The sequence below is a fragment of the Ambystoma mexicanum genome, chromosome 1p (assembly GCF_040938575.1).
Source record: "Ambystoma mexicanum isolate Mex_15411 chromosome 1p, UKY_AmexF1_1, whole genome shotgun sequence".
In the NCBI taxonomy this organism is placed as follows: domain Eukaryota; kingdom Metazoa; phylum Chordata; class Amphibia; order Caudata; family Ambystomatidae; genus Ambystoma; species Ambystoma mexicanum.
The window spans coordinates 997859266-997884444 of NC_090921.1; the positions used below are offsets into that span (position 1 = coordinate 997859266).

The 25179-nt window shown below is 45.8% G+C and overlaps 1 protein-coding gene across 1 annotated transcript in view; it reads left to right on the forward strand.

The window, feature by feature from the left end:
* The window catches only part of HYDIN (HYDIN axonemal central pair apparatus protein), a 3273799-nt gene that overhangs the window by 1140558 nt on the left and 2108062 nt on the right, over nucleotides 1-25179 (forward strand). The window contains exon 22 of the mRNA XM_069654775.1: nucleotides 16023-16166. Coding sequence (XP_069510876.1) covers nucleotides 16023-16166 — 144 coding nt within the window. The remainder of the gene's footprint in view (nucleotides 1-16022; nucleotides 16167-25179) is intronic.

Below are 25179 nucleotides of genomic sequence, written 5' to 3' on the forward strand. Positions count from 1 at the left end.
TTTCCTTGGCTATTTCTGGTACTGGTCACACCTTTTGCTTTAATGGCATTGCTTCTGTTCTTAAATGTATTTTATGAATGCCGCCTTTCAGCGTGCCTATTGTGAGTTTGAATACCCTTGCTGTCTGTCTTTTAGCATGCTGCGTCTAATTTACATGACTTTCCTGGGCGTTGCGGTCCAATTTTATTTTGAGCTTCACTTGGTGTGGCCATCCTAGGATTGGGTCTCCTTTGGTTGTTGTGTACACTTATCCATCAGTGGTTCTGTCTTTGAACTTGGGCATGCTCTTTGTATACCCAAGTGACGGTACTTTCCCACTGCTGTACATGCTTGGTTTGAGATTTGTCCTCATGAGTGGTTTCTTGTCTCCTCGCTTCTCTCTGCATGCTGACGCTGCAATTGTTGAGATTGAGCGTTGATTCCACCATCATCTCAACTCCTTCCGTGTCGGCATACAGAGTGCACAAGGGCTTGTGGTTTTGGTGATTGGTTTCCTATCTCTTACACAGTACGCTGCATGAAAGAGACATGTTGTCTTTGCCAGTTGGCATGTCTGAACTGCTGCTGTCATCTGCATCTACTCGCTGCACACTTTCACAAACTGTCCCCTTTTCGGTCAGTCTCAACCATTTATTTCCTCTAGCAGGCCTTCTCTATTGCCTGCAACACAGGAGAAACCCCAACAGCCCTAAGACCCCTTCATGTACCTCCTGCCTTGTACTTGCTTACTTGGATAATCTTGAACACGTTTCCCATCAGATTCTGAGTGAATTTCCCAAGAACTGCCATGAACTGCCAAAAAACCCACAGACCCATCTGGATGTCCAGTCAGCAACTGTTTTTTATCCAGTACTTACAAGCCCCTCTGCCCCCTCTGGACTACCTGAAGGGGAAAGGAAATTGGGATACATTTTTTTTAATTTTATTTTGTTTTTATTGTATATGGTTACAAATGTAACCTTTCACAAGCATGCAAAATATTTAAGCTATTAAGAAAAGCAAAGCTTAAAAGGAAGTAAATCCAAAACAAATAGATCAATTATTTTCAACCTTCAACTCTCAAAAGAAAAAGAGAAGAAAAAACAGTGAAAATAGAAGGAGAAAAGAGGACAAGAGCAGAGATTGAAGAGAAGGAGAAAAGACTTCCACAGATGATCAGTTGTCCAAGATTTAACATTCCCAGCGGGCAACATATTAAGTTCCAGACCCTCAAGCAGCATTTTGCCAAGATTTTGCAGTTGTACCTTGCAGTCCTCCAGCATCTTAACTACAGCAATCATCTTTTGTTGGGATTGACCATCAATCAGGCTTTCCCATAGGTGGTCATGCCCCCAGTATGTTGATTCAGAGATGAACCTGCTGAAGAACTGTTGTCTGGAGCTTCTTATGCCCTCGCACTCCATCATCAGATGTTTGATGGATTGATTTTCTGGCTTAGCACAAATCTGACACAAATTCAAGGCTTGGGCCCCCAGGCCTCTTCTCGCTAGGATTTCCCCAGTGTGTAAAATGTTTAATCTTAGTCTCAGAAATGTATTCCTCAATCTCCAATCTGGGAATTTAATTAGATATTTACTGAGGAAGCCCAGTTTTCTTTCCGACATTTGGAGAGGATTTGGATTAGGCCCTGATCTTATTTTTTCAAGGGTCTGGATCCAATCCATTTCCTCCCACTTTTTTTAAGCCTTTGTTGGGTTTTCCTCCAACAGTGTTGTGTTTATGTCTGCACTCCCAAACTGTTCCTTCACCAGCAAGTCTAGCCTGCCCAAATATTGGGAGCTGCCCGCCTCCAGGTGTTTTCTCATGTCTGCATATGATGAGTCATCTTGGGTCATCGTAATACGATGTTGCAGTATCATCAATTTCCACCCTGCTTGAGATTTTAATGATCTAAGACCCAGTTTGAATCTAAGGTTATCCATGGATAAGCTCATTGGTAGACCCAAGACATACTTCCACAAAAGACCTTCCCAATTTTGCCAAGATGTATACCATAGCTGAGGTTTGGCTTTGAGACCATATAACAGAACAGGGATGACTTTGGCCTGGTAGAACTTAAGGACTGGTATGATCGAAAATATACCATATTTCCAGAGAATTCTTTTCATTTGGGCTGCTAGTGGTTTTATTTTTGCATCAAGGTCTAACTCTACCTTAAAAATTGCTGGAGTGGCATAGATCTTATACCCCAGGTAGATCAGGTCCTCCAACCTTGTGATCACCCCCCCCCCCCCCCATTGACCTCCTTGGGAAGACAATTGTTTTGTTCTTTTGTCTGAAGACCAGCACTCTTGATTTGCTTGAATTTAGGGAAAGCCCATTTTCCACAGCATATTTGGGAATGCCACTGAGTAGACATTGCAGGCCAATGGCCGTTTTGTCCAGGACCACCACGTCATCGGCGTAGGCCAGCCAGGAAATTGAGATACATTAACAAAAACCAGAACACACTCTTCTTTTTCACAACCAATCTTCTCTTCTGTTTTGTTCTTAGAGATCTGAAACGCACATGAAACAAATGTTGAGTTGTGTGTCCTGTTCTCTTCACTCCTCCTATTCACATCCTAATATGCTACCATACCCGTCTCCTCGTGGATCTAGGAGGAGGATTTTAACTTCTTCCTTGTGAATCTTTGAAGGAGGAAAGATATTCGTGTCCTTTTCCTCTGAGCATTGGCCTCATTAGAGGCGCCTGTAATGCCCTTGAGTTCTCAATCTTTTCCTCAGACCCTAGCTGTCCCATACTATGTACAAATCATTCTGGGCTCAGATTTGTCTATCCAAAACAAAATAAGTTATTTGTTTCAAGTGTTCTTTGGTTCTTTTCACTTCCTCCTCAGGAACAAGCAGGTCGTTTTTCATTTTTATTGTGACGAGTCCCAAGATGTCGTCACTTCTCCCCGAGGAGGAGCCCCTTCTCATGATGTCTGATAGGTGAGGCTGCTACCCGATAGTCCGCCTGGGGGTGGTACTCAGCGGGAGGATCTCATGGGGAGAGCCCCCCTCTAGGGATCAGGGAGGACATCTCAGAAGAACGCAGTATTCCAGACCTCCACCCGACTCACACCCCCTTGTCCCATGGCAGACCCCTCCATGTTACACTCTCCCATGTATATTAACAAGATTGATGAGGCAGCAGTCACTGAGATGAGGAAGAGTAGGGATGACTTGACTATGACTTCAGTAACCGGTACCGAGACGAGGAGGATGTGCAGAGTCATAAAAGGTCCCCATTGGAACCTGAATGAGCAGTCTAGACACCACCACCCATTACAAATAAAGACTAAGGAAGGACTTACCTTGTCGTCAGACCTTCTCAGGAGGAACTGTAAGCTGGGAGGACGTCCAACGTGGAAGGAAGGAGATGTTGCTGACTGGGATGCGCGAAGAGGAACTGAGGCATCCCTTTCCTAGGTCCGCTGTGCAGAGGACGACAGGAGAGCTGGGGAAACAGGAGTCCTGATGTGGGAAGCAGTCTGATGGCACGGCTCTGGAGAGACGCACAGCCCTCCCAGAATGAAATGCTGCCAAGCGGCTGCAAGTGCTGCGGAAGCAGTGGGAAAGTGAGAGAAGCGAACGAGGACATTGGAAGTGCCCAAAACCGCTGAATGAGGAACCACTGAGACTCAGAAGGTACATGGACTGTCGGAGGTCAGAAGATGGGACGAAAGAAACCTCAAACCAAGGGCTTGGGATCCACATATAAAACAGAGGAATACTCTAAACAATAGTACCTGGCAGGAGAATAAACCTGGTCTATCAGAAGTACAATATAGAGAAAAGAGCAGGGTCTGGGACCCCACAATTTGAGAATGAGAGCATCACTAGTCATTTTATTCGTGGTAGGGTAGTGAAGTAGGTCTACTAAAACAAATCACTGAAGGAACTGTGGTACAGGTCTGGGACCCTCACATCTACCAGAGTATATGAGAAGGCCAGGAGAAGGAAGTCATTCTCTTGGCGTTTGAAACCGACAAGCAGGATCAAAACAGTGTTCCAGGGGAAGGGAGTCATTCCCCCATGATAAAGAAATAGGGACCCTTTTAAAGCAGAGGGTTGGAAGATCAGCAATCCTTTTCTTTTTGTGAAGTACTGAAATCAGGGGAAGATAGTCATTTCCCCCGGTATTGCAACAGGTATCCAATGATTTTACTGAGGAATGTTTATTCAAGGCATTTTTTACTGAAAACATTTTACCAACAAAATACCAAATAAAAAAAAATAGATATTTGGAGGGGGAGGGGTTAGGGGTTAACACAAGCGGGGAAGGGTTTGGATGGGTAAACAGGGGGCTTGGTGACGCTGAGGCCCCCCAAATAAAAAAACATGGTATTTTTTCAGTCAAAATTTTACTGTAATAAATGACCCGTATAAAACACCTTTCACATAGATTTGTTGTGACACTGTGCTCCTTGAGTATCAAGAGAAGGGAGGAATTATCATGGAACACGCAGACCAGGGGAAGGGAGTCACTCTCCTTAGTAGTTGAAAACCAAGGAACAAGAAACCTGGAGAAGGGAGGCATCCTCCAGGAAACAAAGTGAAGAAGCATCTGTGGGAAAGAACAAATGTTGATGTTTGAACTGGACCTTATCTTTTGAGTTGAGAACTTAACTGCTTGATAGCATTACTACCTGGAACTTTGTTTTGTGCCTTGGAAAGGGATTGAGACCTGGGGAAAGGGAGTAATTTCCTCAGGTAAAGATCCCACCTAACAACCTTAGCTGTGATCTGCTGCCCTGAAGAAGGGCACCATTCTTCTAGATCAGGAAGATCCACTGCATCTTTCGTTATGTTAGAAGTGTGAGGGATAGAAGCAGGCTTTTTGACACAGGATGGTGGACTATTGATTTATACGGTCATCCTGACCGAAACCTTGGTATTTTAGCTGAGGTACAGAAACCCGTCTTAGAGTTAGGGAAAGTTAGGTTTTCTCTTTATTTTAGTTATTAATAGAAGTTTTAATCAACAACGCCACCTGTGTCAGTCTCCTCATTCTGCACCCATACAATTCTCACACCCCTGCAAAACTCGCTCAACTCGTGCCCAAGTCTTGTGCAGACACAGGCTGTGGAACACAAAGGCTGCTCACTAAGCATCGAGTCTAATTCATTCCATTTACTGGTTACATGTGAATATAACTAATTAAATAATAAGTAATGAAAAAATAACGAATAGAAACCAACTAATTCCAAAATAACCAATTTCTTTTTTGTTGTTTATGGGAGGGTTCCACCCCCCACAGCACCCTCCTTTTTTTGTTTAATAATACTTCTCCCCCACCCCCAAAACCACTATTCCCTCTCACAACCCCATTTTTAGTTTTTTCCACAATTAGTTATTTTAGTATTAGTTGGGTTTTCATTAGTTATTTTTGCATTTGTTTTGTATTCGATTTTAATTACTGCATACCCCATTCACTACCCTCTGCGCCACTCATCACCACTTACTGCTCACGAAACGCAAAGGTACTCGTCTTCTCACTGAATTCCAAGCCCTTGTTAGATGCGTTCCTGGAAAGGGCGAGCTAGCTGAAGGGCTTGCACTTGTCTCTGCATGCATGCTGGTTAACCTACAAAGAGAAGGGAAGCCTCCATGGTTGCACACTTGGACTGCGTCTAAGGGTCCCTTTATTTACAGACAGTGCAGGAGCTGCAAGCACATTGTTTCTCTACCCCCTGATAATTATCTGTAAATGCCAGTGACTGCCAAGTTTTAGACCTGTGTGGTCTTTTCAAGGGGTTAGTGCTGGCTATACTTGTCTGAGAGCAGCAAGTTCTACTTCCCTAAGGCAAGTGCAGGGTTGAGGTTTTCTGGCAAACCATACCCACCAGATTCACTGCAACCTGTCCCTTGCTGGCCTCCTGGTTGGATGTTTGAGTGCTTTATCAATCTGCAGAAGGGCCTGGGATCAGTGGTTGCAGCTGACCAGTCCAGCAGGGTGAAGGTCTTCTGATGAGACTTTTCTAGAACGTTCTTGCCAAGTTTCTTTACTACCTGTCACAATAATTCTACCCACTGAGCCCTCCTGCTCTCTTCCCCACTCTTGGAAAGAGATGGTCACATCTGCCTGCTAAAATTAATTGGTCGAGGAAATTTTAAATGTTGCTTTTTACTTGCCCACACAAGCTCCAAACTCTCACACTCGTAGGCCGTCCTTAAAACAGAATAGCCTCCCAACTTATGAGTTAATGCTTCCCGGCACCTGCTTATGGACACTGGCTCTCCCTCCTCCCAAATTGCCCTTCTACTTCCTTTGTCCTCACTAGGATCCGCTGTACTCCCTTTTCTTATACATAAATACTTCTTCTAAAATTTGTGCAATTATGACTTCATCCAGTGTGGGGTTCTTGGATTGCTGAAGATTTTCTTGTGTCTTACTTCTGTATCACCCCACCACATGTACATCTTATAGTATGGTGTTGGTTGTACTGAACTGGCAAGGATTTGCTAGTTCTCTTGCCCTCAGCAGTCATTTGTGGATTCTGTTTGCAGTTATATAATCGCAGCCTGTGACTACCGACCATCATCTTTACAGAACTTCTCCTTGGTCATAGTCTTTCTTCCTAGTCATATTGTCTCTCAGGGACAGTGCGCCAGTCGCTCAGCCTCTCCCGCTCTCACTCTTGCGGTAAATATGGGGCAAGAGAAAGCAAAGAAATGCTGTGTGCCTCAGTTGCCAATTTAACATTTTACTTATTTAATCAGACACCGGATCTTTGAAGCTCATGGTATAGCCACAGGATGAATGGCCATTTAGCTTACCTGTTCTTTGAGCTGGACCAATCCTTTATGGGGCAACCACAAATTCATGCCTAGAATTGTAAAATGCAAAAAACAATTGCAAAATCCCAAAACTATGGGCTTTTTTTGCCAGTGCCTGTTTTGTGTTTTTCTTCTACGTGCCCTTGTATCTTGTAATCAACTTCTGTGTGGTAATCAAAATCGATTTTGGAACCCGTGTGTTGAAGCCTTTGTCCAAAAAATTAGTAAAAATAAAAACTGTTGCTGGGATCCCCTACTTCACTGGCACTAGGGGGTAGAGCACTTATACATTAAACAGTAATTGTGCTAGATGAAACTGGGGGAAAAACAGGGGGATAGACAGGAGCTGCGTCTAGTTAAATATTATTTTATTTTCATTCTTATTTAATATGAAAAAATACAATTCTAATTCAATAAAACATTATTTCTCATTCATTCATATTCCATACATACCATTCGTCTTCAGTATTCTAAAACAATTCACTTTTTTGAAAGCTAGGATTTTACATAGAAGCCTTTTATTCCAATTTGTTTAGTTTCAAATTCATCTCACTAATAATTGTCCATATTGTAAACATTATCTTTGTCCATCACATCAATCGTTGTGCGTGTGCTGCGCCTCAATCTGTACCTTTACCCTGCATCTCACTTGGGCCTGTCCTCTGCCTTCACTCCCCCATCTGAGCTTGTGAATAGTCCCCATCTTTGCTTATTGAGCATTTATATTGGCCCGCACCCCAATTCTTTTCTCCACCTGGTCTGGGGGAACAGTGGGAAACTTTCATTATGTAGAAGCAACTTTTGTATGCTCGTGGGGTATGGACTGTGTGGTGACCAGGGACGTGTTCACGTTTCTGTCCCTTATACTTTGTCACTGCCTCCCGTGTTTTTTGCGATTTGCCCATCCTGAATTTCTTAGACATCCTTATTCTCCTTACCTGGAACTGTTGTATGCTCACCCAAATCCTCGCCTGCCCCCATTTGTTTGGGATTTGCTCCTCCTGGTACTGATTTTCCTTTACCTAGTCCTACAGTTCTATTTTACGTCAATGCTCCCAAGCCTTCGTTGGATCTGTGTTACTTTTAATGTGTGTGGTTCTAGTTTCCTGTTTTGGGCTGCGATTAATGTCCACCTTCATTATCCCGACCCATGGCAGTTGTACGTTTTCATTCCTGTATTTGTGTTCTTTGGAAGTGAGAGGAGATTGAGAGGGGGTGAAGGGTGTTTGGTCAGAGGAGGTTCACAGCGGGGTAGTGTTTATCATTGAAGAGGGAGCATTAGTCATCAACCATGTTAACAGGCATCTTTGTGAATTAATCATCTCTTTTACTGCATACACTACGCTTACGTTTTGGAAAGGGGAGAGGTGAAAATATCCCTAACACCTATGCGTTTTATCTTATGGGAAAGTGCACTGCTGTTTAGCTGTAGAGTAGGACAAACTACAACCAAAAATGTGATGGCTGGAAGGTTTTGAATGAATCTGAACCACCGGCACTGCTCTTGGCAACCTTCCACACCACCGTTTTTCAGCCTGTCTGCGCCATTGCAAAAGGGGTCCAGCAAATGCAAATCAGTCAGTTACTAACCCACCCCGAACTGCTAGGCCCGTACTGTGCGTTAAGGACCCCTGTGCACGGAACCCCAGAAACCCCAGACATGTTAAGGCCTTGTTGGGCCTCCTCCGTGAGGTGCAGCTTGGAGGGCACTTTAGGTAGGTTCAGATCTACTTGGATCCATTTTTAACCGCCTTCAAAGCCCATCCGTGTTGCAAGCCTCCTTCCTCACGAACCTCTTCAGAATAGAAGCCATTCTCGTGTTTAACACTTGCCAGTTCTTATGACAGCTTGCCGGGTCCTAACCTCTCACAGTACCAGAAACGCACACCTTTATGAAACCAAACCGTTGCGACATAGTATCCCAATGTATGACAAATGCATCTATGAAATCCTCCCTATCTGCCAGTGTGAAAACAGTCCCTCTAGAAAGCGGTGGCACGAATTCGGAGCTCCAACAATGTGTATTTGGTCAATCATGCGCCAGTTGGTAAATTGAATTTCTTCATGTATGATGCCTCAGGCTGAGAATGGCAGAAATGGAAAGTTGCAGAGTATTGAAATCTGATTGGAAAATGCCCAATACTCTGACCCCAAGTTTAAATTCATTTAGATGAATTGGAACAGTTAAAAGGCCCTTGGTCACATATCCCCCGAGCCAGATGTTCATTGGATACATATTTTGAAATGTCATACAATTAACTTGCGCTATTCTCTAAAAAGTAGATACGCCTTCATGTTCAACAGGGCTTTGTGGAACATAATTATACCATATTCACGACAATAATATGTCTGTCCTGCGCACTATTAATTATGTCACATTGAACTACAGTGCATTAAGAATCGGCGAAGCAGATGGAGTGCAGTGTTTCACATTGTAGACCTGCCCCTGCTGAGAACGGTAAAGAAAACTCAGACGTCTGGTTTGTGACGAAACCTACGCAATGCAGCGGTGACTGGGGGGGGGGGGTTAGGAGGGGCTGGGAGGGCCACGATTCCCATTGGACCGAACACCAGACATTCCCAAGGAATTGATGCAATCCCATGATCTCATGAAGAACGCCATGCAACAAGAACAGTGCATATGCCTTACAGCTGGGCCTCCCAACCATCCACGCTTTGTTTGACAATGGACCGCTCTTGGGGTGCACTGGGATACAGGGCTTGGTGGAGGGCTCAAGCGAGCTCATGGGAAGTGCATGGGGCCATGAGCAAAGGCGTGCACATGGTTTAACGCCTCCTTTACCACTCTGGGTCCTCTTCTTTTGTATTTCTCAGGCGCAGTGAGGGGGCACAGGTGGACCTTTGCAACCCTGCCACTCCCATTCACTCCGCCTGGGGAGACCTGGGAGCATCTCTGCCAGCATCTGATTTGGATGCTGCCTGGGATACTCTACCCTCCTACGGAATCCACCGCCGTTTTGCACCTGCTCAAAGCTGGTGGATTTCGTACGGATCCGTACAGATGCCTCCTGCATTGCAAATACATGGCGGGAGGCTTTTACAATTGCTTGTAATATGAGATGGATGCAATCAATAATGGGCACTTCAAAAGTCAGCCCCCTTGAATAATTAAGGTCACTGCTGCACTGTGCCCCGCCGCACTGATGTATGTTTCGAATGGGTCCAATCTCCTGTGCAGATTCCTTATCCTCTGTTAAACTTGAAGCTGTATTCCTGAGTTTAACCTCAAAACCCCAACAAATTGCCCAACTCTGTTGCAGGCTCATCTTACAAACCTCTTTCAAAAATGAGAATTGACGATTTTCATTTTAAGTATCGATTTAAACAGTAAAAACGGTGCTTTCTCTACTGTCTCACTTTGGGGGCTACTGCCTACATCATGTCTTATTCAAATCCCCAAAGATTGAGAAATCTCGTTCGATGCTAAAGAGGAGGGGTTCTCCTACTAGTAATTGTAGAGGAGAGGTCCTCTACCCCTCTTCTCTGTCCATCACCCAATATCTATGGATGCAGGATGTGACGATCTCCATATTTGTTTAGGGACAGCACCTTGCTGCCACTTCAATGCACATGTCCATTGTGTGGACAGTAGTAAGGTGGAAGTCTGCCCTCAGGTTGCTGGACACAGGAATTGCCTAACCTGTCGTTGGCTTTCATCTGAATTATGAAGGAAGGAAGGCAACAAACAAAGCGTTCTCCGATTGGTATGGTGTCCTCTCTCAGCCGAGGGTGGGGTGGGGTGGTCTTTGTCCTGTCAGCTCTCGGGTGGAAGCTGCTTTGATTCCGCTTTGTGCAGAAACTAGGAGCACTTGGTGGATATAAGGCTGTGCCCAGCTCGACCAATACCCTTTAGCCACTCTCAAATGAGAGAGTGCAGCTTATGTGGCCAGTTAAGTTATACAGCAGATTGGTGGCGGATTTAAGACAGGCCTGCTTCCAGACAACTTCAAAAAGAAATTTGCTATTCAACGTCAATCCATATACTTGCAGGTACAGTACATTACTTTCACAGTTGCACGTTGTACTGCTTGTTTTCGGATGGCAACATCCACTCAGAAGACGCACAGGAACCAAAGGAAAGGTCTAGGGCCGGCGGTTCTCGGATGAGGCTGATCGCAAAGCCATGAAGTCCCCTTTTCAGCAGTGAACCTACTGGCCTAGTTTTAAGCCATACCAACACAACTGTCACAACTAATACACACAGAAGCTGGTGAAATGATATGGCATTTATAACGCGCCTATACACAAGTGTTTCAAGGCGCGATGAGGCAAGGGAGAGGGAACAGAGGGAAAACCGAGATTACAATCTTACTAGGCCAGGTAACATTGAGATTGCGCAAGTGAAGGGGGGGGATGTGCGGGAGGAAGGGATGGGTGTCTCTGTGCCCTTGATGGAGGTCTCCTACCAGACTATACTTACTCACTCGGTGAGCCTTCTCTAATAAGGGTATGACTCCAACCCATCACTTGGAAGACAAAAAACAATTACTAGCTGAGAATAACGAACGTGTCTCATCGGAGCCTAAAGAAGAGAGTGCAATGAAAATGCTAAACAATTACTGTGTGACGTCAAGACATCAGCAATTAAGCACAGCTTTTATAGAAGACTAAATATGTTACAACAAATACACGACCATAAGATACTAACGCCTGGCGTGGATCCAGGAGGAAGATTTTCCTAAGAATAATCCAAAGTGCAAATTCTTTAGAAGGCAAACAATTAGAAATTCCTCTTTAAAATCTATGGGTAAGCAGATCTATGTTGGCTGACTTCAAAATCCCATTACTCGTGCAATAGCTTTCGAAAGAACCACAGTTTCAGTAATGTGTATCCACAATGATCTCGGATGCTTTTCTAATTTCCGCAAAGCCGGAGGCAGCAACTATGAACCATATTTCCGGAAACTCGCTAGGCTTAAATTGAGATTGAAAGTGAGCAGTTAGACCAGTGTCAAACCTCCATGACTGAACACATTGGGAAATTGGGAACTCGGCAGGCACGAAGGTGTGGGTATGATTCAGCGATGGAAATAAAATCTCATGCGTGAACAGAAAAACGCACAGCTAGGGTTCTCGGTGTGAAGCATTGTGAACAAGCATTAATTAGCTGCACTTTAGAATACACTGTAGCGTCGTGCTGATGTCTGAAAGTCTGACTAAATATTTATTAAATGAACTGAGCAAGAACCTCTCGATCAGGAAGGGTAATAGCCAGTATAAATGCAGCTCGCCACACGCAGAAAAGTAATAACTGGAACTGTGAATTTATTTATTAGAGATTTGTAGCCTTATAAGTGCCAATCATGATGGCCAATTGCTTTTGCCACCAAACCCCTTAGATTTCTATGATATCCATAAGGTAAAATATTTTTTAAGAAATCGCATACATCCATAACTGCCCATTAGTTACTACCATCTTTTTATTATCCAGTTAAGACACGCCCAGTTTTCCTCCTCTGTTGGTAGATGTGCTCCCCTAGCAATTGGTTATGTTGCTTTGATTCCTGAGTCCTCCCCGTTCTTTAAGTGGAGGTTGGTAGCGTCCGTGTACATCTGAACTGAAGGTTGTGTGAGATGATTGTTGTTGAAACAGGTGCACTGTTACTATTTAATAAGTTGTGAACCAATCCTACTTGCATGCATTGTAGAAGATGCCCGCTCATTGGCTGTGTTTCTTTATCCTTAATATACATGTATCATCTTTAGTGGGTATTGGTCATCTTGGCGATCCTGTTTGAATGTTGGTTAGTATCTAAATGCTATGTGGCATTACATATGCTCTGATTATATCTTTTGGTCAAGCTCTAACTGGTGCATGCTTCAGTATCTGTATGTCCCTATTGTCTCATGATCTAGGCTTGGATACTTTAGTGAAGGCTCTGTGTTCTAATGGATTTCCACTGTGGTTTCTTTAATTATTGAAATATCCCATGCTGATGAAATGAGCATTACCATATTTGCAACCTCTCACAATGTCAGGCTGTACTCCTTATGTGTCTATGTGCCATGATGTTGCTTGGATGTCAGTCAGTGCCAACCAGATTTGACCTCAGTTTAGGGCCTAATGGCACCACTTTACCTGTGCCCCTCAGTGTGTTTCCAAGCCACATGCATCTGAACAACAGAAACTTGCAGGTAGAGTCAGAAGGGTGTTAACAGTCATGCAAGCTTTTTTCATTATTAGATTTGACAGTTTTCAAAAGTGAGGAAAAAAGCCTTCTCGTTTTAAATACTTTTAACAGCAAAGCCTGTTGAAGTAGAACATCCAAGACTAACCCTCTGTAGGTGCCTTTCCCCGTCTTACTACGTGTAAGAGAAAATAAAATAACCAACACAACCCCTGTAGGAAAAGGAGGCACTGAGAACCGGCTGCAAGAGTTCAAAGGATGGTTTATTTCTCCAGCTAGGAAATAACCCAAAAAACCACCAACCTCATTTACATCATCACTCATATATATATATATATATATATCAATTAAAGTAACTCTAACAAAAAATACTAAATGGACTCGATTGGCCAGGCGGTGTGGTGCTGTAGGTGTGGGTGGCCTCTCTTCCTTCTGATTGGTTGAGTGGCTGACGAGATGATGGACGTCAAATATCTTGTGCTCCACGCAGGTCAGGGTCCGGTCACTGTCGTCACTACCTAAACTAATATGTTGCATTCGTAAAACACTAAATAAATTAACTAAGCATTTTATACTTCTTTTCATATTTCTACACAAATCACACATAGTATTTATCGTCAGTACAATTGGGTCATTCGTGGCTTTAATTGGAGGCCTTGACCTTTATTGTGCATGTAAAAAGAGTCAAGCTGTGTTTCCCATATCTCCTAAGCTTTAGACCTATTAGTATAAGTAAAAACATATATTGTGGCAAAGTGCTTAAGGTTAGTAGTGGGTGTGTTGGGTGGGTTTCGCAGCCCAGGCGAGGGTCTGGCACTTGAAAGAAATACCTTACAGGGAGCGCAGGGTCAGGATGGCAATAATTTACTCTAAATGGGGGTGGGTGGCTTGCACGTTTATGGGGACGAACGAGCAAAAAGTGCTTAGCTCATCCTGGTTCACATGCTGGTTCTCATGCTGGCAGTGATCTCAGAGGAAGAAAACTGTATCATATTGGTTGTTGCAACTTTATCCAGCTTCAGCGTGAGAATTGGAGCGCAGAGCTTTCCTTCGCAAGGGGAGTGCAAGGGTGGGGGACAGCCAGCTGCCTGCGCGCTTTGTGTGTGTCTCTGTCCTTGGCTGTTGCGGTGGAAGGGGGAGCTGAGCCTTGCTGTACTATCGCAGTGAGGCCTGTTTACCCAAGATGGAGTCGAAAGCGGGCACAAAAGATGGATACCCCGTGTCCTGCTCAGTAGTCCCATCTATGTAGCGGTCAAACGTGGTTAACTTTACATGAGGGCAAGGGGCAACCCCACTACCGGAGGCATGTGGTCCAAGTTCCGTACTGAGGAGTGTACGGCGCGTGGGGGCCTGGGGGCCCCTCACTCCCATACACCTTCAAAGAAAAAAGTATATAGGCAGGGAACCAGGGTAAGGGTTCCAGGATCCAGAGAGGCAGGGCAACCATTGATGAGGTATTAGCTTGTTCCTTGCTCTTGTTTCTGTGGCACAAGTATTGAACAATCCAAGGAAGGACCACCATTCAAGTAAATTGAAAAGGGCAACCTCACCTGATCTGGAATGTGGGAGAGGCTAGTTTTGGAGACCTTTTGAGGATCATTCGTGCCTCAAAGATCACATACTGAGTAAAAGAAATGGATGTGCATTTGGGGGCTCCAGCGACCTCCATTAACTCTAGGTGTTCTGGTCATGAAGCCAAGCATTGATGCATTCAATGCAAGTATGATGCCCATGTTTAGAGAATTTAAAGATTAAGTGGCTTCCTAAACTCCCACCACGTTTGTAATTTCAATATGTTCAGAAATTCTGGTGTATGCTGGGTTGGCAGCACCTACGCTGCATGAGATTGTGGGATCAGTTGACAGCTTGATCAAGATCATCCTGCTGTTCTAACAGAGTATGTTGGAGATACCACCAAGGATGACGGACAATGCGTGCAGGTGCAAAGTACTGCACTGTAGGATTAAAATATGTAAGATATCTCTCCAGTGGGTCTATGGGTGTCAAAGGGCTCGGCTATAGAAGATGCTGCCAAAAATATTCGAACAATGTCTCATGATTTTGAATACCCTGAGAAGAGACATTATTTGGATGAGGTAGTTAGTTTGAAATGTTGTTGCTACTGGGCTTGTTCATGGTGTTGGAATAGCCCGATTAATCCGAGTGGTAGTACTGGGGCCCTTTACATATTGTTTCACGTGGACGGGCTATACGAGGATATTCATTGTCATTGCCACCAATAATCATTTTTCATTTTTCAGTCATTGTGCTCTGTGCTGATCTTGCTCTATACTATTCTACTTCCTGGACATTGTTCAGGCTTCATTACATTGTTACCAGTTTCATTTAAGTGTTCCAAATTGTATGAAAGATCATCTCAACATTTCATATTCTCTCTACTTTTTAAACAAATTGGCCCCACTCATTTGAACTGTCGTTCATTTCTCTTTCTTTTTCGCTCTCCCCCTCTGCCCCTATGGCCCTCGCCTCTTTAGCTCTCACTGACCCCCCTCTCTCTCTCTCCCTGCCCCTCTCTCTTGCTCCCTTGCACTCTAATTCCTTGTTTCTGAGATTGCTCCTACTTCCCCTTCCGGCCCCAGTCCTCTACATCTTTGCCTTCCCTGTCTTTTCCTCCTCTGCCCCTTATGTTCTCATGATCATCCTTACTATGAAACTTTGTTTCAATTCCTCCCTGTCTCTTCTCTACCACTCCCTTTGTCCATGTGCCCAGTTATACTGTGTCCCTTTCCTCTATCAATCCGGGACTCCAGTGACTCTTTACTTCCTTTCCTTTTGTTTGTCCTTTTTCCTTAGTCTTGTCCCCTTCATTTATTTTGCCTCTACACCTGCACCCCAATTCTCTAATTATCATTCTCTCTCCCCTTCTCTCTCTATCCACCCCGCTTTTCCCTTCTCTCTCTCTGCCTTTTGGAAGTTAATCTTTACTTCCTGTTTGCTCCCTTTTTCGCACTTGTGTGTGCTCAACTGCATGCACTGCGTCCTGTCGGTGTTTTCTTGTCCCGTGACTGCATCCCCTTAGCCTGAAGGTGTATCTGGCTCTTCTTATATTACTTCACTCTCATCTCAGTCGTTAATTTGTTTTTTCAGCTTCCCAATGAGGAATTAACACCCAGGTTTGAAACTCTTACTTTGAAGAACATCTCCTCGCTTCCACTCAGCATGTTCCTCTCCTTAAAGGATCCCTTTTCAGTCTATAACCTGGAGAACGGAGTGACGCCTACAGACATGCAGGTAAAGCATGCCTTTTAAGTACATTCTGTAGAAACGTATTCCATAATTGTTTGGGATATCTCGAACCAGAACAAAGATGGTACATATACGCCATGTAAGATGCTAACGATACACCTGCGCACAGCAAGCCAGGACAGGCCAATAAGGCACCTTCACAGCAGCCACACAAATCGCTGCATAGCAAACGTAAGTGAAAGAGACCTGAGCCATTGTGGTGTGTTCGTGCAAATACGGGCATCAGACAAGAGACCCAATCAAAAAATAAAAACCTTTTATATTTGTTAGTGTGCTAGTCGGACTTCTGGTCTGGCTCCAGCAGGTAATGTGGTTTACTTAAATTCTTTGTCATGGCTTGCCCTGGAAGACAAAGGAAAGCAGAATTCTCTCTAAATTCAAAGTAGTGATGGCTCCAGAGGGGAGTATAACGCTAAACAAGCGAGTTCCCTCACAGGAAGTGACAATTTAGGATGAATTTGAAAGAGATCATAACTTATTTCATTTACAAAGGATTTAATATACATATTGTGTAACATAGAAGAATAATATGCAAAAAATTAAAAACATAAACATGCTACCACCAGAAGGTTATGCCAACATAATACAATGAAACATGATAAACGGTTGCATCACATTGCGACTATGGGAACAAACACATGTGTATATGGAAAACAAATAATTCCTAAAGACACAGAAGTACACAGGATATTTTACACAACACAATAAGTGTAAAGGAAAAGTTAAAACTGATTATAAGAAATTGATGCAGTATCAGTGAATGAAAATTAAAGGTCAAATACAGAGCTGCTTGAGTTTCGGCTTCATGGGTTACTGAAATAAAGGAGCCCAACCTTCACCAGGAATGAAAGACTTAAAGGTAACAAAGAAAATACAGACTTGAAGTGAAATCAATGGTTGATGTATGTGTTGTTAAATCAATTGTCAGGTGTTCAAGCTCCACACTGGGACATATCAAGTTGGATGAAAATTTATTTCAGGGCACCTCTCGCGGGCGTAGATCACTGGTATTATGTAGTGCCGCTCCAAAAGGTAAATGATTCAATAAGGCAAATCAGTGTTAGAAGGTGATGGTCTTGTAGAGTCACCTGCATGGGGGACGTTATCCTTGCAGTTAAAGTTCCGGCTGTGTCGTGTGGAGTGCGCTCGCTTGTTGGTAACGGGCGGAGCAGTCCGTGCAATGTGCATCAATGCAGCTAGATTTGGAAACCTCACTCCAGGTTCCAGGGTTCAGTGCAGGATTTCTCTTGTACGATTTTCAGGTTAGGTGTTGAGTTCTCGGGAGCCTTCACTCCAGGCTCCGGGATATATAGCATGATGGTTTCCCTCTTTCATAATATTCAGTTTTGGCTATTGCCCGCTCGTGAAAACTTCACTCATGTTGCCAGGATGCAGAGCGAAGGTTCTTTCCTTCTCAATCTTTTACTTTAAGCATTGCATTCTCACAAACAGCCACTACTGTGCCCAGGGTTTAGTGTGAAGTTCTCTTTGTCAAGTTCGCTTTTGCACAGTGTTTAACAATGGACAGTGTGCTTGGAAACGGTGGGGGCTTGTATGGACATGGGTGGCAGGTGATGGTTTGCATTGAGGAGATATACAATTGTAGTGGAAAAAAACGCTGACCAGAATCTGAGCAACTCAAAGAAAGGAGATGATCGAACCCTTTGAGGGGCAACAACCCCAGGAATGGAAAGCACCAAGGTCAGGATGTGGAATCTCAGGCCCAGGAATGGAATGCGCACAACCTGCTGGAGAAGGGCAAGCAGAGAAGGTGCGTGGGTAACCCTTTTACCCTGGACCCGTTCCCCAAAGCCCATGACCCCCATAGTGAAAGTGGTTTATACCTTTTATCGAAGCATTTTCCTTCTCCTATAGAAATTGGTTCATCCCGCCACCCTAACTCTTCCCTGCTGGCCCATTTCTTACAATCTCTAAATGTGGACCAAACCTGTGACACCCTGGTTTCCCAAGCACCCATCCCCTACCAAACTCTGGTGGGGACTTTATCACCATTCAAGGAAAATGTGCCCTGCTCCAATCAAGAGTGCCCTACCAGGATCTTCGTGTTGTGCACACTATGTCAATAACACTCGAGCAATGGCAGCTAGACACTTGAGGGGATGGGCCAGTGCAGGGTTTTGGAAGCTCAGGCCAGAACACATGCAGCAGTGTTTTCACTCGTGGAAAGAGTAGTGAACACCAAGTACTTCCCTGTGCAAACTGACAAGCTCAAGGAAGGGGTGCTCGCAGGCATGAGGGATATCCGGGTCAACAAACTGACAACCGTTGAGAGGACAATGGCAGCAACCAATACAGCATTGATCTGAAAAGCATTATGGCAAACAAGCATTTTAAGGGTTCAGTCCTCAGTGTGGCGTTTGGGAGTCATGCACCAACTATAAACAGTTGTGAAGACCATTGAGATCCAAAGAGCCAATCCCAGCGATGAGTGTATAGGCTATCATAGGTATGTGCAGTTCTGCATTTGGAGACCCTTGGGGTGGGTCGGCACTACTACAAAAGTAGTCCGCATTCAATGTCGGGCGTAGGTGTTGGAAGGAGGAAAGCCTTTGCATTGTAGAGCAGAGGGGGGCGGTAAGACGAGAGGAAGAGCCTTATCAGGGATGAGGAGGCAGGGTGCAGAAGCAAATAGAGGAGGAGGGGGAGAGAAAGCAAAATGAGGCCTAGGCAATGTGGAGAGCTGGGGAGGGAGAAAGTATGCCAAGGCGATATAGATGAACAGAGTGGCGGAGGAAGAAAAAGTGGGAGCAAGAGGGGAGGACGAAAATTGAGTGGAGGAGGGAGAACAAAGTAAGAAAGAAAGGAAGGAGAGCAAAGAAGCAAGTGGAGAAGGGGGTGGAAGAGGTTGTCAAAGAAACCGTGGCACCAGAGGAGGAGAGGAAACAGTGAAGCACAGTATGAAATCACAACCATCTGAAAGGAAGAACGCTGAGCGAGAACGAGTGAAGTGGGTGGAGGAAGAGAGGTGAGGAGGAGTGAAAGGAGCCAAGAAAGAGAACAAATAAATACCCTTAAATGATCAGCAGGTTAAAAGAGGGGTACGAGAGTGAAACGGGGAGAAGTGTAGGAGGTAAGGAGATTGACATACCAACTCCTGTGTAAAGTCAACCAAGGCGAAGTAGAATAAGAAGACACACTCACCACTGAGGACCAAAATCGAACTCCCAGCAACTAACACCTCACTGTTTCTACAAATCACCTTCCCGCTCCACTCCATCTTTCTTCCTGCTAGTCTCTTAGTCTGTCACCTCCTCCTCCTGACCTCACCCAAACAACCCACCCAATCTGCTTCCTGTTGCCCCTTTAACCCTGCCCCTCCTTCTCCTTGGATTACAGGCCCTCATCAATCCAGTCCTGTCTTCCCCACCGAAGAAGTGTTGCAATCGTGAAGGATACAAATAGCGGGTTAAGTCATGCCTCTTTTCTCCATGCGGGGCTCCCGGGCTGTAATGGCAGCACACAATACAAAGTCTCTGAGTTCATGTTAAGGGGACGCAGCGCTGTCACCCCCAAGGTCAATTAAGTCCCGTTTAGCGATTGATGCTCCATAACAAGTCCTTGGTGGACTAGATCGGCCTCAGCGGTTTAGCTGCTTCACACGGTGGTGCCTGGAGCCTGAGAATGTTGTGTAAGATCACTGGTTCTTGTTTCGCTAGCATTCTCTCTCTTTGTGGAGTCTGCAATTCATATTTCGAAGGGATTGTGTCCTCCGACGTATTCCTCATCTTAGATATATCCTTCCAGCTCTGCTGGCCTCGGAAAAAATTTTTCTCCAGAGGGCGCTGCGCATCGACGTCCCTCGAGTCGATGTCCTTCGACAGCCGCCGTATCGACGCTCGACGTCATCCTGCCTATAAAGGCCGCGCGCAGCGTCCGTTGCTCAGTTCCGTTTTTCCGCGCTACTCGGTGCCTCGGAATACCGTTGCTCAGTTCTTAGTCAGATAATACCTATTTACCTCGAGTTATTCGAACCGTACTCGATGGCTTCCTCGTCGGAACCGACAACTCCTCGATCCGGCTTCAAAAAATGTCGAGATTGTGGGAAAAAGATGTTGTTGACCGATCCTCACAGAAATTGTCTGTGGTGCTTGGGAGCCGAACACCATTGTTCGGAGTGCGAGGACTGTATGTCCATGACAGCTAAGGCCCTGAAGGAGCGTAGGGGGAAGCTGGAGAAAGGTAAGACTTTTAAAGCTTCTTCTTCGTCGACGAAGTCGAGACATTCGTCTCCTCGTCACCATTCGCGCTCCAGGTCTCGGAGTGGGTCTCATCACTCCTCGAGATCGAAGCACTCGAAGAGGAGACGTCGAAGATCCCCTTCTCCGTCTTCCTCTTCCTCTGTTTCGCCAAAAAGAATCCCTTGCCCCACGAAACATAGTTCCCGGGCTGAATGGGAGGAATTCAGAAAAAATATGATGAGCGTCTTCGAGAATGCGGCCTCGACCCCCTCGAAGACTGCCGAGAGCGATGCTCTGGTCGAAAGACCCGAAGGTCAAAAACGCTGCGAGTCGCAGTACCCGGCGAAAGAAACCTCTCGAGCGCGTCTCGAACCCTCGAGTAGGACTATGACCTCCAAACCTTCCTCGAAGGTTCCGCCGTCGACGAAGGTTCCGTCGACGTCGAGGTCGATGTCTTCGACGCCGTTGTCGAAGGGACCTTCGACACACGGGTCTGTCGACTCGACGCCGGCCTCGACACCGGCGTCGACGCCGAGAAAAGTCACGGTGACCACACATCCAGTGACGATCCCCAGGCCCTCGACGTCGATGGCGTCGATATTGTCGAGTAGAATTCCAATTCTGTCGAGGTCCTCGAGGCCTCCACCTCTGTTTTCGACGCCACGCTCGAAGCCTTCGACGTCGGCGACATCGACGTTTTCGAGGCCAATAATGACAAGTTCGGCACCCTCTGCCTTGGAAATGGGATTTACTCCCTTTATGAGTTCAGAACAATTGAGAACTATATCCTCAATTTTAGAAGAGGGTGATTTGTCTGAACAAGACACATTTGAGTTAGAGGGACCTGTAACCCCAGTTAGAGAGGAATTTTCCTCTGAAGAGCGCAGATTAAAGGATCTTCATGATTCTTTACATGAGGCAAGTGGGTTAGACACTTCCCCTGAGGTGGATTTTGCTAAGCCAGACCCGGGGGAGCATGCTGAAACCCTCTACAGAGCCTTAATGGCCAGGATTACAGAGTTCATGGGGTGGTCTACACCTTCACAATCTTTCCAGCAAGATGACCTCACGGATATTCTTGACAAAGGCCCACAAGAGGATCCAGTGGTGCCATTTCATAAAGCTCTTCAGAGAAAGATCATGACAAACTGGGAGACCCCAGATGTAATACCAGCAGTAAATAAAAAACTGTCTGCAAAGTACAGGGTATCTTCCACAGACCCAGAGTTCTTGTCTAAACATCCATCCCCAGAAAGCCTGGTGGTACAAGCAGCATCCTCTACCGATGTCAAGACGGCTTATCCTACAGTCCCACAGGACAGGGACGATAAAAAATATGATGCTATGGCAAAGAAAGTCTTTTCAGCATGTAGCATGGCGTTAAAGTCTGTTAATACTACTTGCACCCTTGCTAGGTTCAGCCATACACTTTGGGAGTGTGCTTCTACAGCGGCTGACTGCATCCCGGAGGGAGAAGAAAGGGATGCGTTCCTGAATATTATACAGGACGGTAAAGACGCTATGTGCGAATCCCTCCAGACGGGCATTGATTCGGCTGACAGTATCAGCAGAGCAATGGCGGCAAGTACATCAACCAGGAGGTTCGCTTGGTTGAGAAAGTCGGGTTTTGCCCCAGATGTGCAAGCCAGGCTCTTGAACATGCCATTTGATGGCTCTTCTTTGTTCGGGAAAAAGGCGGATGACAGTTTAGAGAAACTGCAAACTTCAAAAGCAGCAGCAAAATCCCTAGGAGCTGCAATCCGTCAGACTCCTTTTCGTCCCACAGGAACCTCTGCGAGGGGCAAGTCCTTTCGCTTCTACTCCGCATTCGGAAGAGGTAGAGGACGACCGGCTCAAAGGGGTCAAAGAAGAACTACCCGAGGTGGACGGGGTAGATATTCTAAAGCCGCAGCAACAGCAGGTGCCTCTTTACCATCGGCATCTGCATCAGCCGCCCCAAAACCACTCTGAGGACTCCCCTCACAGGACACCTGTAGGAGGCAGGTTGACTCAACATCTGACGGTATGGCAGGCTATCACGTCAGATGCTTGGGCATTGGAAACAGTCGCCCAAGGTTACTGCCTGCCTTTCCTACGTATACCTCAGAGTCATCCACCGGGGATCAGCTCTCAGAAGGCTCCAAATCCGCTCCTCTTGCAGGAAATTTTGGACCTGCTAGAGAAAGGTGCCATAGAACCGGTACCTGTAGCGGAGAGGAACAAGGGCTGGTGCTCCCCTTACTTTCTCATTCCGAAGAAAGACGGAGGACTGAGACCCATCTTGGACTTGCGAGAATTGAACAAATTCCTCAGGAAAGACAAATTCAAGATGGTCACTCTTTCTCAGATCCTCCAGGCCCTTCAGTTTCAGGACTGGTTGGTATCTCTGGACCTTCAGGACGCTTATTTCCATGTGCATATCCATCTCAAACACAGGAAATACCTGAGGTTCGCAATTGGCAACTCTCACTATCAATTTCTAGTACTGCCATTTGGGCTGACCTCCGCCCCGAGGGTCTTCACCAAGTTAATGTCGGTAGTGGCTGCAAGTCTAAGGAGGGAAGGGATTCACGTCTACCCCTACCTGGACGATTGGCTGATCAGGGCTGTTTCTCCGGAGCAAGCTCAGATCCAGCTAAATCACATGTGCTACTCCCTTCACAAACTGGGCTTCTCCCTCAATTTAAAGAAGTCTCAAATGATACCATCGCAGAGACTCCAGTTCATAGGAGCGATCCTGGATACTTCCCTGGGAAAAGCCTCGCCACCAGAGGTGAGGGCACAAGATATTCTACAGATGGTTACCAAGTTCCAACATGCCCAACGTCTCCCAGCCTTCGACTTTTTGAGGTTGCTAGGCCTCATGGCATCCTGCATTTTCCTTGTGCCAGAGGCTCGCCTGAGAATGAGATCCCTCCAGTGGGCACTGAGGACTCAGTGGTCACAATTCTCAGGGAGAATGACAGATCTTCTTCAGGTTCCCGGCAGGGTGGCTCGAGACCTTCAGTGGTGGGCCTGTCAGGAGAACATTCTGAAAGGAGAACAGTTTTGGCAACCCTGGCCGGAGATAACAGTAGTCACGGACGCCTCACTCACGGGGTGGGGAGCCCACGCCAACGACTTGACCATCAGCGGTCGTTGGTCTCCATCGGAGTCCAGACTACACATCAACCTGTTAGAGCTGAGAGCCATCAGACTTGCGTTGAAGGCTTTCCTGCCAGCTGTACAAGGGAAGAACGTCCTGATAATGACGGACAACACGGTGGCCATGCATTACCTCAACAAAAGAGGAGGCGTAGGATCACTACCCCTGTGCAGAGAGGCGATGCAGCTCTGGTTTTGGGCAATCCAAGAAGGAATCTCTCTATCGGCAGTTCACCTAGCCGGAGAGAAGAACTTGACAGCGGATGCTCTGAGCAGGCAGAACAGTCTCCCACGAGTGGGAGCTAGCTCAGGAAGTCCTTCAAGAGATCTTCGCCCTTTGGGGAACCCCTCAGGTAGATCTGTTCGCCACCAGCCTAAACAGGAAATGCGACCTGTTCTGCTCAAGGGAATTTCCTCCGAGAGGAGCTCTGGGAGACGCGTTCATAGTGGACTGGGAGTTTCCGCTTCTGTACGCGTTCCCACCGGTCCCTGTCATTCCTCAAATGAACAGGAGGTTGAGAAGATTCCGGCGAACCATGATCCTAATTGCCCCGGATTGGGCCAGGAGAACGTGGTACCCGGACCTTCTAGACTTGTCCATCTGCCCTCCAATTCGACTTCCGCTCAGAGAGAACCTACTCTCACAGAAGGGAGGTCAGGTTCTCCATCCAGACATCAAAACCCTCAACCTTCACGCTTGGCTTCTGAACGGCTGAGGTACAAGGATTGGGACCTCCCTGATGATGTTATGGAGGTGTTGCTTTCGGCAAGGAGGCCAGCAACAAAGTCTTTATACCGCTGCCGTTGGAACAGATTTTGCAGCTGGTGTAGAGAACAGAATATCGACCCATTTTCATGTGGTACACCAATGGTTTTGTCCTTCCTACTATATTTGGCAAATTCAGGCCTTCAAGTTGGCACCATTAAGGGCTATCTCGCAGCGCTATCTATCTTTAAGCGTACTGCGGAGGAACCATCCTATTTCAAATTACCCTTGGTAATACAGTTTCTAAAGGGGTTAACCAATGTTTATCCCCCAAGACCATTCCAAGTTCCCCTATGGGATTTAAACTTAGTACTAACTTTCCTGATGGGTACACCTTTCGAACCTCTCCATTCTTGTTCGTTAAGATTCCTTACCCTTATGACTGTTTTATTAATAGCACTTACATCTGCTAGAAGGGTGAGCGAATTACAAGCTCTTTCTTGTAAACCCCCTCATACAATCTTTCACAAAGACAAAGTTGTCCTGCAAGTGAAGCCTAATTTCCTCCCAAAGGTAGTTTCTGAATTCCATATCTCTCAGAAGATTACCCTACCATCTTTCTATCCTCCTCCTCACCCGGGGAAAGAGGAAGAGAGGTTACACAGACTAGACCCTAGGAGGGTTTTAAGTTTTTACATTAGTAGACTAGCCAGGATAAGACAGGCAGACCAGCTGTTTGTAGGTTACGCAGGTCACAAGCTGGGGTTACCAATAACTAAGCAGACCATTTCCAGATGGATCATTCTAGCCATTCTGGAATGTTATAAACTGGCAGGGAAAGAGCCCCCTCAAAACCTTAGGGCTCATTCGACCAGAGGTATTGTAGCTTCATCGGCCCTCAAAAGAGGCGTGCCGATTAAAGACATATGTGCGGCCGCTACATGGTCGT